This window comes from Solea solea, chromosome 14 (genome assembly GCF_958295425.1).
Source record: "Solea solea chromosome 14, fSolSol10.1, whole genome shotgun sequence".
In the NCBI taxonomy this organism is placed as follows: domain Eukaryota; kingdom Metazoa; phylum Chordata; class Actinopteri; order Pleuronectiformes; family Soleidae; genus Solea; species Solea solea.
Window position 1 is genome coordinate 1,975,320 of NC_081147.1, and position 16,424 is coordinate 1,991,743.

Below are 16,424 nucleotides of genomic sequence, written 5' to 3' on the forward strand. Positions count from 1 at the left end.
CTCATGAGTTCAAAAAAGGTGGACTGTTCTGGGTTAATGACTTTCACTCACACTCTTTCTTTGAATAACTGCATTTCAGAAGCACTTGACACTTCTCTGTGCACAGGCCACACGCGTCCAAAAAATTCCAAACTTTCCTGTCAGACCTCCTTCAAAGCTCCACCCCTAAAGATCTGGAAGATCTAAAATGCCTAGACTGCAGTCAAAGACATTTGTACAACTTTTCCCTCCACCAGTCCACCTCAGTCCACCAAAAAAACATTCACTCTCAGACTCACACATACTGCCAATTTCAAGTGCAATCAACTTAATCCCCAGTTTTGCATGTTTTTGGACTGTGGGAGGAAGCAGGAGAACCCTGAACATGCAAACTCCTCACAGAAAGGCCCTGGGTGGATCACACCCATGTCCCCTAAGTGCAACTAAACTCTAAGCCTTGGACAAAAGCATATAAACATGAGATGACAGGCCCTGTCATTACAAGCAACAATAAAACTTCAGTGAGCTCTCTACTGGTTGGGTGAGTGGGTGAGTGCCGGCAATCGAAGTTAAAGGGGAAAAAAAACCAAATCCTCTAAAACAACGGTTTCTTGTCGGAGTGATCCGTCCTCTCTAATCTCTTCCTTCTCTATCCTCTAACACAAATAGTGAGAATTTCTTGGGGAGGCCAAATTGATTTATTCCAGCCCTTGGGATAAATTGTGAGCGCAATCAAACGCCTTTCGCCAAGCGGAAACAGGATGTGCCTTGATCACATTTACCAATTCAATTAATCATAGCTGATGGTTGTTTAAAAATACAAAAATAATCAGGTTGCACAAGCTGTCGTTATAACTCTCTCCAAGGAACAAATGAAGAGAATAAAAAAGGAAAAAACAAGGTGAAATGAGCTTGTGTTAGTATTCTATTGAAGGAGCTGTAATCTGGTATTTTTAAGTTCCATTTGACCTTTATTGAACTGACTGGGATATAAAATCTGTTTTCAGGTACAGAAAACACAAAATATGGGTTAATATGTCAGCTATGTAATCACTTATAGCTGTAGTGAGTCCGTTTAAGTCTCCTCACAAAACTGTAACTAGTTTAAAACTCTATTTAATTCACTTCAGGGCCTCGTCACTGCTCCTGACATCCCTCAGGATCTGGTTCATCCTCACTGTACGTAATTAAAACTGTCAAAAATGACACGGATTTCAACTAAACGCTAATAATGTTTGAATCTCTTTGTGATGTATACTTCCTGCTTCTTGCCTCGGTTGTGTTATTTTGTCTTTTATATATACTGTATATATGCATATATATATATATATATATATATATATATATATATACATATATATATACATATAATGTACGTGAAAGTACATAAAGTTAAAGATAAGGTTGTATATGCTTAAAGTTGCTTTTTACAATGCGTTTAGTTCCATTTGTACGGCGTGTTTATTTAAGATAAATAATACTTGCTGTAATATAAAATTAATAATTTTTCATGTTAAATTCAAAAGGTAGCAGTATAAGTAGGAGAGAGAAACCATTTTGTTTCATCTTTCTTTCTCCTGTTCTTAAGTTAGGAGTTTGGTAATTTTTTCTATCATTTATTTTCTTTTTGGGAGGTAATATCAGGTTTATAGCCAAGCCAATGATACATCATAACATCTACATTAACATCGACTCCCCATCCCCTAGTAGAGGCTCTGGTCTTCTATCTAGTGGAGTTCTTTCGGAGACTACTTCTATGTAGCTTATTCCTCTTTTGTAAGCCTCTTTGGATAAAAAGCTAAATACTTAAATGTCAATGTTATAAAGACAAATTTTGGCATTTGTTCCTCTACGAAGTCAATAAACGTGCCACACCTGGTCACGCAGACTTTTGACTTATTTGGCTTTCTTTGGAAAGAGGAGTTGAAAGACACACACATATACATTACACCTGGTTTCCCCTTCGAAAATACGTCCGAAAATCACAAACGAGGATTCAACTCCGGGTGACAAGAGGACAAACTATACACAGCAGCATGATGAGCTGCCATTCTTTCTTTGTTGTGCATTGTGCAGCGGTGGGGAGGGGGGAAATGTCATTATAGACCTTTTTAGTCTGCCATTTCTGTGGTGGACATGTAACATTTCATTGTGTGATACATGCATATTGTTAAAAAAAGAATAAAAGAGAAGAAACAAACAGAAAAGGACAAGCTTGGGTCTTTCAAAAGGTAACAAGTAAACATGGATGGACTCCAGTGTTCATAACTGAAGAGAAAGAAAGCAAAAGTAAGGGAAAGGGAGGAGTTGGAGGGAGAGGATGACCTTCCCTGTCCAGTGGGAGTTCCCTGTTAAAGACAGAAATCCTCAGGCTGACCTGTCTTCATCACACTCACACTCACAGGCTGTGCTGCTTTTAGATCAGCTTGAAAAATGTCAAGCGCTGTTTTCCCAAATGTCTTTATTTGGCCCCAAATCTAAATAAACTTAATATGTTTTTCATTTGTTACGTGGAGCAAAGAAAATAGAAAACATTCACGTATAAGAAAAATTAGAAAGCTTGTTTTAAAAAAGAACAATTGATAAACAAAATAGTTAAGAAGGGAACCAAAATAATCAATGTAATTGTGTTTCTTGTTGTGATAGCATGTCGCCACCTGGCCCACTCACAGGGATCAGGGTTTACTGTTCATAATCACACCGTGGTGAGCTGAACTGCCCTGTGAAAACACAAGCTTTTGTTCCTATAAATAAACATATTAACCCTAGTGTCAGTAAGTGTAGCATTTTGCAGGCCCAAAAGTCCAAAGAAGTCATTGTCTGAAGTAGAAAATGGGATTTGTGGCCGCACTTTCTCCTCTTAATACTCACACTCATGTAAAAATGATGATTTAAAAAGGAAATTCATTTTAAGTTGCCTGTAATAGATAAATATCATCACATCATCATCGTAAGCAGGGCGGTAAGTGACAGAGCCGCCATAATGTGGTCAGAATGAAGTTATTGTAGAGATGCAATGACTATTTTGATGGTCGATTCGTCATCCTCTCAGATTTTTCAGCTACTTTAATGTGAATATTTTTCCTGTCTATCTGCCCATTTTTGGTTTGTGGACCACACACGACATTACAGAAAATCATAATTTCCAGGTTTGGGAAACAACAAATCAATCTTTTTCTACATTGTCATTCACTGTGAAGATTTCAGATAAGAGCTTTAGGAATCTACTCGTCTATTATCAAGCTGCTTCAGATGAGGTTGAAATTGCTGTAATTTAACGTTTCACTCCTATAATTTTATAAGGTTTTTTGTGTCTGAATGGGAGCAGGTTCAAACAGACAAATTGTTTTCGCCAATATGGAGTATTTTATATACTAACTACAACAGGAGTTTCTTGAGGGTAAAAATCTGTATCTGTATTTATTTATTTTTTTGTTATTATCATTCCAGAAACTGATGATGTACTCTCTAAAATATATCTTTAGACTCATCACGGTCTGATCTTGGATTCACTGCTGAAACGGGCACAGAAAACAAAGGCCACAGGACATAAAGGTGAACGTGGTGCATGTTTCTCAAAGGGTAAAAAAAAATGACAACAGTGAAGTTCGACAACATGCAGCACTCATCCCCCAGTGGCACGCCACCTTTGAGCCACAGGTCTCCAGGATGAAGTAGAAAAGACTCACACGATGTCGTCACGTCCTCTCTCGTTCCCATCAACAGCTTAAAAAAACCACATGCAAGCTGCTCAGTTCCAGCCTGTGGCAAAGTGGCTCAGACAAAGAAAGCACTTCCAGAGAGGAAATTAAATGGCCAGGGCCGGCAATATCGCTGCTATACAGGCTGGAACAAAACACTGAATACTTTTCATGGTCTATTTCGCAGCCACTATGGGAACAAGTGTAGAGAAATATCTGGTGTACTTTGGAAAGGAAAAAACTGCCTGGAGGTGTCTGATTCATAACCATTTTTATTTCAAAGATAAATGTAATTTCAGCACAAATCACACAGCTCCCTCTGCTGGACAACTTGTCAATTAATCTCTAAGCATCTCTTTTTAAGCATCTCTTTTTTTTTTTTTAACACTGGATATTTTGAACTTAAACAGGTAGGGGGTTTTTGTTGAGTTAAGGTCTTTGCACACCAGAGGCAATGCAAATATACGGGACGAAAGTACGGATAGTTATCCGTCCGCTACCTGTACAGGTCATGTCAATTAAACATTGCTCCGAAGTACTGCGTTTGTAGTTTTATTTGTGGATAAAAAACGGACAATTCAGTACGCAGCGATGTCTAAGAGTGTAGTCCAAGTGTGTAGAATAAGAGTGTTGTCTAGGCATGTAGGATAAGTGTGTAGTCTAAGCGTGCAGGAATAGGTGTGTAGTCTAAGTGTGCAGTCGAAGTGTGTAGAATAAGTGTGTAGTCTAAGCGTGTAGTCTAGGCATGTTTGAATAAGTGTTTCATCTAAGTGTGTAGTCTAAGCGTGTAGAATAAATGTGTAGTCTAAGCGTGTAGAAAAAGTGTGTAGTCTAAGTGTGTAGTATAAGCGTGTAGTCTAGGCATGTTTGAATAAGTGTTTCATGTAAGTGTGTAGTCTAAGCGTGTAGAATAAGTGTGTAGTCTAAGCGTGTAGAAAAAGTGTGTAGTATAAGCGTGTAGTCTAGGCATGTTTGAATAAGTGTTTCATCTAAGTGTGTAGAATAAATGTGTAGTCTAAGCGTGTAGAAAAAGTGTGTAGTCTAAGTGTGTAGTATAAGCGTGTAGTCTAGGCATGTTTGAATAAGTGTTTCATGTAAGTGTGTAGTCTAAGCGTGTAGAATAAGTGTGTAGTCTAAGCGTGTAGTCTATTTTCATACAAAGTTTGACGTCTTGTTGAAACAAACAGCCATAATCAGGGGAAAAAAGAGCTGCTGGATGTCCTCCACTGTCGTCAGCGCTCACCCCGTCCACCAAGTGAAGGTACTGTTCCCAGTCGAAACACAAGCTTGACACAGGGCTTTACCATTCCAAACTGCACCATACTTTACTAAACCAAACTGTACCATGATGGAAAAATAGCATTACTGTCAGAGCGTAAGACTAAAGCACTCAAACACTCTAGAATAATAGTAATATAGAACTGTTTAAGACAGACTTTAAATCAAGTCTTTCACTGATGACAGCTTTAACTGATCAAGCAACAACTGAAGGACTCGGCCTTGAAGACATCCTCATTAAACCCTGCAAAATAATGTTGATCTGGAAAGAAACAAAGCAAAGCTCCACAGCATACGTTCAACTGCCACTCAGAGACTCTCTAATCCAACGGTAATAGAAACCGTAAGCTTCTCCAACCCAGCGAATTACAATACAGTTCACTTCAAAAGAAATCTCTCTGCATTGAAATGAACTGACCTTTCGAGTGGGACTATAAGTCACATGGCACAGTATAGAAGAGGGGGAGAGTTAGCTCAAGGCTGTCCTCTCTTTTAACTCTTATACGACTGACGCGGGAAAAAGATGAGGGCGCTGCTGTTGCAGCAATCGGAGGAAAAAACAGATGAACATCAAGGTTTGTGGAAAATCAGTCACTACTGCAGTTCCTGTGACATTTCCCCATCATTTCAAAGACATTTGAAAATGGTTAAAGAGGACATTTCCATTAAATGATTTCAATTTTTTGCCTATGTTTTACTTTAACATTTCTCATTTCTTCTCAAAGTAGACATTTCTGAGATTAAATATTCTTCACACAAACATTAACCCTGAGTGCTCATGCGGCACAGATCTGTCAGAGGTGTACTCCTGGTAAATTGCAAGAATACACAACTCCTAATATAATATATATATTATACAAACTAGGGTTCGATTAAGAAGGGCTGGTGTGAATGCACCCTAAAATGATATTTGTGCATATTAAATTTAGAAAATTCTCTATTGGATAATCACAATCCAAATTAAAACCCAGTTCTTGGTCCACCAACACCTCTGACCAGACCAGTACAGGTCATGGAAGTTCAGAGGTCACAAATACTTTTGTCCATATAGGACTGTATATCTATACTATATATGTGCTTTATCTGGAAATCTAAATCTCTCCCTTGTCAGAGTTGCACATTCACACCTCCCCACACAAACCGGACTTCCCAAGCAAACAACCCAGGGTTCGATTAAGAAGGGCTTAGACGCAGCAATTCTCCCTCCAGCCAATTATGATTTGGTCTCTATTCAAAGACTAAACCTCTCAGAGGTTTTCTCTACAAGATTTACTCAACACATACGCAGATGATGTACTCTTCTTTTTGAATTTTCATCCTCCATTTGGGCTCCAGACTAAAAATGAATCATTGATATGTACACAGGAGTGGTAACGCAATTAAGCGGAACCCAATTCCTCTTCTTATTCATCTAAACGTGCATCAGTGTCTGTTCTTGTTGCTGCACACACTCCTGCTCAGCACCAGCGAGACCAGAGGCTGCTTTGCAAATGACCCGCGGGCATGAAGTGGCCGCATGTATGCATATATTCCCTTTTATTGGCTTATCAACATGCATGTGTGGAAACCTGTGCGGTGTACCAAACGTCATCTGCATAAATTCTCTATAGGTACCAATCACGGCTAATAAAGGAAATGAAGATCCTGGGGCTAACAAGGGCCGTCCGTGGTCCTGTAACTGAATAACTCCGGCGTGACTTGAGATATTATTCCAAATGAAATGGTGTGAACAGAATGGCAATGAACTGAAGCTGGACCTTTCCTCGGCGCGAATAAGATTTACATATTTTCCATCTAATTGTTTATCAGGAGCCACAACTGACAATATCTGTATTATTAGCAGTTTGAAACCACTAATTGCTGTTTCCCAGGCCTTTAGGAACCAGGACGTGTTAACATTGAAGAAATCAGATTTTTCTTGTGTGTTTAATTGCTACAATCTGATTAATCAAGCCTCAAAATAGCAGGCAAGTCATTCATTCTGACAGTGGCTTCTTGGTTACACTTGGAATAAAATCTGGAGCTCGCAAATGTACTTTTGTAAGATTCTGTACAAATCTTACCCTGATGAGTTACAGTCTGCAAATACTATACTATACTTTTAAATATAAGCTTAAAAAAAAAAAAAACATTCCTGTTTTCATTAGCGTGTGAGCTGAGTTAGAGTGGGTGTGTCTCCAATAGACTGCGAGGACACATTTTGATTTAAACCTATCTTAATGAGGTTATTATGTCTGGTCCTTGTGACTTTAAGGGGCTTTCTGAGAGTTAAGACTTGGTTTTAGGGTTAGAACTGGGTTTATGTTTAAGTGTTGGGGGTTAGATATTTATCTGTCATGGTTGAAGTTAGTGTAATGTGGGGATAATTGTTTTTTTTATCTGTGAAACTTTGTATTTTGCTTTGGAATTTGGCTTTCAGAATACTGTTGTTTTATTTTTTGTATTTACAATTAATGTAGTGTTAAATAAAATTAAAAATCGAATATCAGAGTAGTAACTAAGTAATCTAGGAGGCAGTAACTCAAGTAATGGATGATAAAATACAGAGGACGGCAGTAATGCAACACAACAGATTCCAATTGCTGTAAAACACCACCATCAGCCAACCGACAGACCAAAGTCTCCACAAAAGTCTCTACATGGACTGGTGCAGTTCAGGCTCTGTATTTTTTAAACTCTAGAATATTGGGTTGGGGATTTTTGGAGAAATGTATGTCAGGACATTTGTCCACTTGCTTGTGAATTATCTTCGGCTTTGCCTGCTGTGTCCCCAACTCATCACCTGGAACTGGCTTGAGAATTTCTGAAAGTTACCCGAGGTGTGTCTTCTTTTGGACAGTTGCAGTCTCACAAGCAGTCCCTCGCGGGCAATTTCTGGAGAAAGTCCAAACTTCAGTGCAGGCCTGAAAGCAGATTTAGTTAGTGTTCCATCCAGTCGACATGGTCCCGGTGGCCTCAGAGGAGACAAATCTTTGTGGCTTGTGGGGTGGAAACCCGACACTCCTCATATAAATGGAGCCAGAGTGTTTGTGTTTCTGGCAGAGGGTCAAGCATATTTATTTGTTGGGCAGTGGACTCTGCCAAGTGTGGTCCTTGTGACCAATTATTTATGGTCAGAAACTCGAGATGCAGCTCAACAGTGGAGTGTGTCCACTCTTTTGACCCTGGGATCAAATCACTGCTTTCTCTGATGATGTATTCTTGTTGGCATCCTCTGACCGTGGCCTTTAGCAGATGCAGTAGTAATGTGTGCAAACCTCTGTTTGTTTTTTTCAGACACAGAACAGGCTTCTGGGTTTGTCTGTCTGCTACAGTGATTTCTAACATTCAGAAGAAACAGGGACAATTGTGTCCCACTCCCACTGTCTGGACAATTTCAATTGGAAACAATTCAATTACAAAATGACAAAGGCTGCAATTTATTGTTCTATTTTGGATTGTTCTGTGCCAATCACCACCTTTTTATTTTCATTATCTCTTGCAACATGCAGATTATTTATTTGTGTTCACAATGCTCAGTTTAAAGGAACCACAACACGGACATAAAGCGTGTGAGCGATTGGCTCAGTAGTTAAGACCGGTACCCTGTGTGCGAAAGACATCATGGTCGCAATGGTCGCAAGTTCGACTCCACCCCTGGGTGATTGCACTCAATTCTATTGTAAGTCGCTTTAGATAAAAGCGTCTGCTGCCAAATGACATGTGATGTAATAATGTGACTCATACTTGGACAAGTCAGAATATGGATCTCTTCAGAGGGGTCTGGATTAGTTTGGAGGGCTGAAATGGAGCAAAACATCCGTGTGTTGACATAAATCTGTTGTGCCACCAAATTATGGGCAAAATCAATGGTGAACTAACGATTATCGAAGCTCCCGCTACAGTTTTGGAGTACATGCTTTTTTTTCACCATAAACATCCATCGTCTACCTCTTTATCCTGACTGTTGTAAAAACTCACCCTCACTCGGTAATTTCCTCTTCCTCGCTTCATCCAACAACAATTTTCTCGGCTCATTTTTCACCGGCTCTGCCATGATGAACACACTTTTACTCAGTACCTGGCTGAGTGTGTGTGCGCAGTGCTGTGAAGCAATTGTTGATACTCTTGAGACCTCTTGATTCTGAGGACTCCAGGTGGGCAGCACTGAACTTGCAAGGCTGGAGTTAAGCCAACAGACAGTAGGAGGCGGTGGAGACAGGCCTCAATCGCTCCAATCACAGCAAGACATTTAACCATCACAATGACTCCAAAGCTGTTAAATTAGGGTAAAAATGGTTTCAGTTTCCCGTTGAAAGCACATCACTCGCTGTGATGGTTAAGTGCTTTACACAAAAGCCTCCATGAATGGAGTTAAGACCACAGCCGTCTGTGGGGAGCAGTGAAAAGGATCTAAAGTAAAGCAGATGAATGTGACAATTCTCAAGGTGAGTGAAACTCTTGTGCTTCTCTGAAGTGTCTCTGCACTAAAAGTCTTTATAGAGTATGCACGCTTTATTGGACTGTAATGTATACAGTGCAAGAGAAGATATACTGTTCCGACGTTATAGATGTATTAAATCTTTTTTATTCCACATAAGAAATGGCACCCCCCTTTTATTAGGTTCTGCGTGTTTGCACAATGGACATTTTTATGAAAGATGCTCGAGAATACAGCTGTACACACACTCCCTGTTACTCTCAACCCTTCTTCATTTTTCACCTCCTTTTTTTTTCACATAATAAACTTTAAATGACTTCACCTTGCCTCTGCACCTGCACACATTATCACAGCAGTGCAACTGAGGAGGCACGAGACAACAACAATAGAGCTAAAAAAAAATCAATGGGAATCAATGGCAATTGAATGGCAAACAGGATTATTGCTGCTAAAAACAGCCCAGCAGAGCAATTAAAGGTTTGCTGCCGTCTCAGTAGGTGAGGAAGGAGAGCGGCAGAGTCCACGCGTGATTGTTTAGTTATTGGCTTTAATTCCCGTCCATGTGACAAACAGGAGCACAAGGAACAATTGTCAGAGGTAAAGCAACAGCAGGTTTTCAGAGATACACGCACACTTAGCACGAGTGGTCATTTCTCTCTCTGCTAACTGGTATTAAATATTATTTATTATCTATAATATGGGGCCAAAATAAAGATATATAACTATGATATTATATTGATGGAACCAAGAGAGCATTATTCCAGAGATAACTCGTTTTTCATTAGTTTCAAAAACGGATTCTGTTTACGCGCCATGCTCGCTGATGCCTGCTGTTCCCACATGTATTTAGTTTTTTTCCTTAAGTTGATTAGGGTTATAGATTTTCTTCATTCAATGATAGTTTAGCTCTTTCTTTTTGAAGAGTTCTTTTTTAGTTATATATTTGTTTATGTCCACTGCAAAGGGGCGGAAGATTCCCGGTACATTTACAGAAACTTTACATGGAACTGGTGGTTTGGTTATTGGTTGGTTGGATGATTGGTTGGTTGGTTGGTTGGTTGGTTGATTGGTTGGTTGGTTGGTTGATTGATTGGTTGATTGGTGGGTTGGTTGGTTAGTAGGTAGGTAGAACTGTATTTGCATGCATTTTAGCCAAAGATTAAGCTATAATTTATTACCTACCAAATATATAAGATCACATTTTTAAGGGACATTTTTATCCACCCTCACTCACTCATCTTCTACCATTTTATCCTCCACATGAGAGTCGCCAATCTCAGCTGAAATCGGGTGAAAGGCGGGGTACGCCCCCCGTCATTTCCCATTTTGAAAATTCCCAGTATTTTGCAACCTTCGTTGGGTCGTGTCATGGGCGCCTGGAATCGCCTGACAAAAAAACAAGACTAACTTTTGAGAAGTCAAACTGTGCTCACTGATTGTTCTGCTGCGCAGTTGTACAAGAGGAGAAAAGAAAACACGGGTAAGCCACGTCAGAGACAGGAACTCTGGAGTCCGTCATCAGACGTCTGACAAAACCTCCTCATCCTAACGCTCCCTCACTAACAGAAAACCACAAAGGGGAACTTTAGATTTCCAAGTTTCCATAGCACAGTATGTGGAGTAATTGGTTGCAGAGGGCTTCCAGTAGCAGCTCAGAGACTGCTGTTTAACTGACTGAGGAAATCACTTGCCACTACTTCTGCTTTGGAGTGAGAGGCATCTTTGAAAAGGATTTTTCAGCTTGTTTGCGCTGCCAATCAAAGATTAAAACCAACAATATTGTCAGTATGAAGTGAATATTTTTATTTTATTTTATATTTGCCTTTGTATGATGTTTAGGCAGTGAACAAAAGATACAATAAAAGAATCATGGTGTACCCCAGAATAAAGTTGGCAGTTATTGTTGCTCAGGATTGAAATGAAAGCACTGAAATGAGCTTTACTGCAGCAGAACATCCAACTATCTAAATCCGTCCGTCTCCGACTTCTAACCCCACATCTGCGTCCACTAACATTCGACTTTTACTTTTACTTACACGTGAAGATGACCAGGACGGTGCGGAGCAGGAGGTTGACGGCCATCTCCCATCTCTCTGAGACGCGGGCCAGGACCGGAGGTATGAGGATCTCAGCAGGAACGTAGAACTGCAGGGCAAAGGAGATGAGGATGCCGAAGGAGTACAGAAGCTTCACCGCCTGATAAGTCCTGGAGAGAAAGGGGGGGGGGGGGGAGCACAAGGTCTTCAGTCAACACTGGGCATCTCCTGCACACTCACAGAAATTAGTAATTACAGTCTTACAGTTTTCAACACTTTCCCACTGAAGTCACAATCTGTTGCACTTACTGCCGCCATCAGTCCAGTCACGGGAAGCTGGTTTGACTTTTATCCAAAATGCTTTAATTTACTTTCTGGATTAACTGATTAATTGTTTGGACTTGTTTTGTCCCCAAACCAAAATGATTCAGTTTTAATGATTTCTTTGTCACACGAGGAAACAAATCACATTTAAGAGCTTGTTTTACAAAACGAAAATGATTTATGAGATTGGTTGGCGATTTATTTCATAACCGAGTAACATTGCAGTTCTAGATGTATATAAAATGAAATGGGGCTGCAATTAACAATTCATTTCAAAACCTATTCATTTGTTGATTATGTTTAAGTTTTTTGTGCCTGAAAATTGTTGAAAAAGGTTAATCGTTTTGTCCCCAAACCAAAATGACTCAGTTTTTAATGCTTTCTTTGAAAAAAGACACAAAGGAACCAAGAGAATATTAACAATTAAGAAGCTGAAAAATGAGATAACGCTTTAAAGTTTTAATAATCACTGGATCAGAAGGTTTAGAAGCTTTTTTGTGTATGTTTTAAAAAGAACATATATGGATGTGCGACCTTACCAGCAGTTTGGCAGGTTGAGCGTGATGCTGCCTCCGATGTTATCTCCAAAGCACATGTATCCAATGGTGCCGAGGCTGATGTAGAGGAAGGTGACGATGCCCATCCCCATGTACAGAACCAGAGGGAAACTCTGAGGCCGCTGCATCTTGTTCTCCAGGGGAAGAATCTGACGACGCCCACAGAACACACATTTGAACGACGTTAGACATGAATCATCCAGAGAAGAGACAAAAATAATGCCTTCATATACTGTTCTTATATCGTACGATATCGACAGATAAGTATTACAGGAGAACAAAATCAGTTCTAAACAAAATCCTCCTCAGTGTGTTTTGCTGTTGACTTTCTTCTTTCTGAATTTTTACATTTAAAAACCCTCCACACGATGGAAAAATGGTCGTACGTACCACTCCGATCCCTTCAAAGGCAAAGATGGCCGTCCCGAAGAAGAGAGGGTAGTCCTTAGCCCTGCCCACTTTAGGAAGGTCGATGGGATACGTGATGTTCTGGAGAAAAAAAATGGGAGGAAAAAATGTAATGGGTTGCCAAATCTGCCACAGAAACTGCGTGTTGCCATTTCGCGTTATTAGATAAGTTTGTTGCTTCTGAAGGACAGCGTGGACAGACTCGCTCCATCTCCAAGGACAGAAAGTGATCAAGTGTTGCAGAGAGAACGCCTTGGGCTGCTGGTCCAGTTTGGACTCATCCGTTTCCTAATGCTCGTTATTTATATTAGCTGGTAATAGGATCATTTATCATGATTATAGGGTCTGTGAGGATCAGACACCGTCCACTTTACTTCGCTTGATGACGATAGTTTAAGTCTACAGTGTCTTAAGAACATGTTTGCCACTTTATCTCGTCATTGGACAACATTGTTGGCAACCTTTTACTCTCGCTGCACCAAACTCCATAGAGAAAATCAGTGATTTTACAGGACTTGTTGATCCGCTGCTGCGTCCATCTCCAAGTTCAAATGTGTTCTTTTTTTCCCCACTTTGGGGTTCGAATCCCTTCCTTCGTATTTACCTTTGAGACAAACTCATATAATTGACAATGGACTTTGGTAGAGGAGAGTGAGCCTTCTGACAGATGACAAACATCTGTTTATCAACCTTATTTCCACTATTGTATACTCAAACTATCCCTTTAAACAATTTAATTAAAATAATCAGCGTGGGGTAAAAAAAAAGAGGAAACTTCAAAAGACAATATTACAACATTAATGCATTGAAAAAAAAAAGTCACAATACTCTTATAATGCAGTAAATAATGGAAAAGTTGAGAAAACAGCAGACAAACAGACGACTCGGGACTGTTTTGGGATAATTTTGTAGACTTTCTGCTCTAGTTTTCCCCTAAATCACCTGCTCAGGTGACTCATCAGTCCCAGTTTCTAAGGTTTCTGATGCAAGAAATTACTTTTTTCCCCCCCATTTTTCAGTAAACACGGCTGCTGTGTATCTGCAGTGAGTGAGTGAGAAGCTGCAGGATGAAATACTCCACAGCTGGAGAACGTGCAATCTGGAGTCTCTGTCACTACCACTTGTCCTGTTATCCATAACATCACCCTGAAGCAATGAATCAGCAATGGAGGAGGAAAAAAAGAGACACAACGGGAAAAAGAACAACAACTCACTTCACTTATCCTCAAAAGGGAAAAAGGCTTTTTGTTATAGTCGCAATCGCAACAGCATTTTTGAATAGAAACAACTGTAAATACACATTAAATTTTTTGTACCATTAGTAACTTCAGTTCCATGGTTCCCAACCTGGGGTTCTGAGAGTTGTTTCTGCTCTGAGGTTGTGAGATTATTAAAATTATATTTGTGCTTATTAAATCCAAATGACACACTCTACTGGATCATCAGAATCCAAATTAAAACCCTTTTTTTTTGGTCCACCGTCACTTCTGGCCAGACCAGGTTGTCACAGAGGTTCTTATGGCTCTTTATCAGGATTTTTTGTGAAGAAATCTCAAATTCTCACAGGAATAATAAATCATATTGTGAGACATTTGCTTGTTAGGTTGTTTGTACCAACTATACGTCTAGCTTTGTATAGACTCTGGTATCCCAAGGTAAAGGTGCTGAAAATGGAAGGGTTGGGGCTGTACCGTACGAAACTGAACTGGGCGGTGACTTTTACATCAGGGATGGTTTACCATGAGGGAGTAGAAGTAGATGAGGACCAGGCTGATGGTCATGACCAGGTTGGCCACCAGGGACAGGGGAGCCAGGTACTTCAGGTTGGGGGTGAAGACCAGCAGGACGACGGCTGGCAGGAAGCACAGCATGTAGAGGCGGGAGTCGAAGCTCGGCACCAGGACCTGCGTCTGGTTGGTGTAGTTCACGTGGCAGTTGAACGTGGTGGCGTTGGCCGCCTCGACCACCTGGTGGCGGCGGAGAGGAGGAGGAGGAGGGAATCAGAAGGAAGAACGAGTTAAATATTGGCAAATATTGGTACCTGTGATGACTTTTCCTGGTGTTAAAGGCTTTTGTATTGCTTAAAAATGCATGACATTGACACAAATTACACTTCTTATTATACTATTGTTATTTTTAAGCCTAATTATTTGGGTTATATAGCAGAATTTGTCCATATTTATAGTCAATTTCATTGTTTCTAACACACATTAACATTAAAATGCCAAGGAAATAAACCAAGGCAATAATGAGTTTAAAGGTCATAAACAGTGGATATTTTATTGTAGAGTGTATTTACAGTGTGTTGTCACACATACAAACATCTCAAAAGAAAACTTTTCACGAGTCCAGAGAAAAACCAACCTGTGTGCAGCTTTACACACACAAATATCTCACATATTAATGCGAGATATTTGTGTGTAAGAAACAATGAAACTGCATTGGACTAAATGCCTCAATATCAGTCATTTAACCTAATCATTTACATGTGCTACCTTTAGAATATAGACTTTTGTTATTTTGCACACATTACATTACATACATACATAACACTTTATTTATTTTTGCCGTTTATATACATTTTTCTTGTAATGTATTTACAATTTCCACCTATTATTATTAATACTATTATAGAAATTTAAATCCAATCAACTCTTGACTTGTGCTTGGTGCAGTGTGGTTGATGGATGTACCAGATGCCACTGTGGCGGACAGACACCACCATCTAGTGGTAAGAAACTGCACTACAACCTAAATATATTCAGTGTTTTTAGGACAAGAAAGACATTAGGCAAATATGATGTGATTTGCTTTAAATCAACTTAGCTGCAGGTGACATAATACTAATATAATAATTTATTTAACATTACGTACGCGTGATTGTATATCTATTTTAACTTTTTATAGTCGTATTAATATCTTTCCATGTTGTACTTTCTTAGAAATGCATGTTTATTATTTATTGTCTTTATCTTTACCGTCTTTGCCGCCCCACCACGGGACTAATCTAACTGTATCTCTAATACTGTATCTCTTACCAGTCTGTACACTTTGTGGACAACACACGTGGATCAGCCCCTTGTTTTATTGTTGTAATATTTTTTTTTATCCTCTGCTGTGCTACTGTTCAAAGGTCACAGCACTCACAGACAAAGTAAACACTCGTGTGACATCACAGGTATGTGGCTGGAGACACGACGGCAAGGAAAACCACTGTCAAACTACACTGCATTTATTCATATCTGCTGTGGTATGTGTAAACTTTGAACGTACACCGAGGCGTATCTGGTCGCAGCGGTGCATGTGCACACACAGGTGTGATGTAAGTGCGGAAACTGCCGCTTCGACTAAAAATGACCTGTGTGTGACTGAGCTGAGGCCATAAGTCCACAGACGGAGTAAACACACACACACAAACACACACACAGACACTTTGATTCTTGTTGGTGTCTCGTAAAAACTCGCGGGGTCAAAGACACAGTGACCTGTGTGTTACACCGACATGAGGACATTTTATCAGAGTATAATCATGGGTTGTGCAAATTTTATACAAAAAGGGCCAAAATACACGGGAGCAACTTTAACTGAATCTGCACAGGTTTTGTATCGAACCGGAGTTTTAAAAGCAATAAATAGCCATACATCCATCTCGTCGTCGTCGCCTTCTTCCTGTGTTTGGAGTCTGTAAACCGCGCACTAGATCTGTTTTTGCTGTGTTTCT

At 39.8% G+C, this 16,424-nt stretch overlaps 1 protein-coding gene across 1 annotated transcript in view; it reads right to left on the reverse strand.

The window, feature by feature from the left end:
* slc36a1 (solute carrier family 36 member 1) overlaps positions 1-16,424 on the reverse strand; it is a 31,638-nt gene that overhangs the window by 6,264 nt on the left and 8,950 nt on the right. The window contains exons 8-11 of the mRNA XM_058650505.1: positions 14,443-14,670; positions 12,686-12,784; positions 12,278-12,444; positions 11,415-11,584 (exon numbers count right to left, since the gene is read on the reverse strand). Coding sequence (XP_058506488.1) covers positions 11,415-11,584; positions 12,278-12,444; positions 12,686-12,784; positions 14,443-14,670 — 664 coding nt within the window. The remainder of the gene's footprint in view (positions 1-11,414; positions 11,585-12,277; positions 12,445-12,685; positions 12,785-14,442; positions 14,671-16,424) is intronic.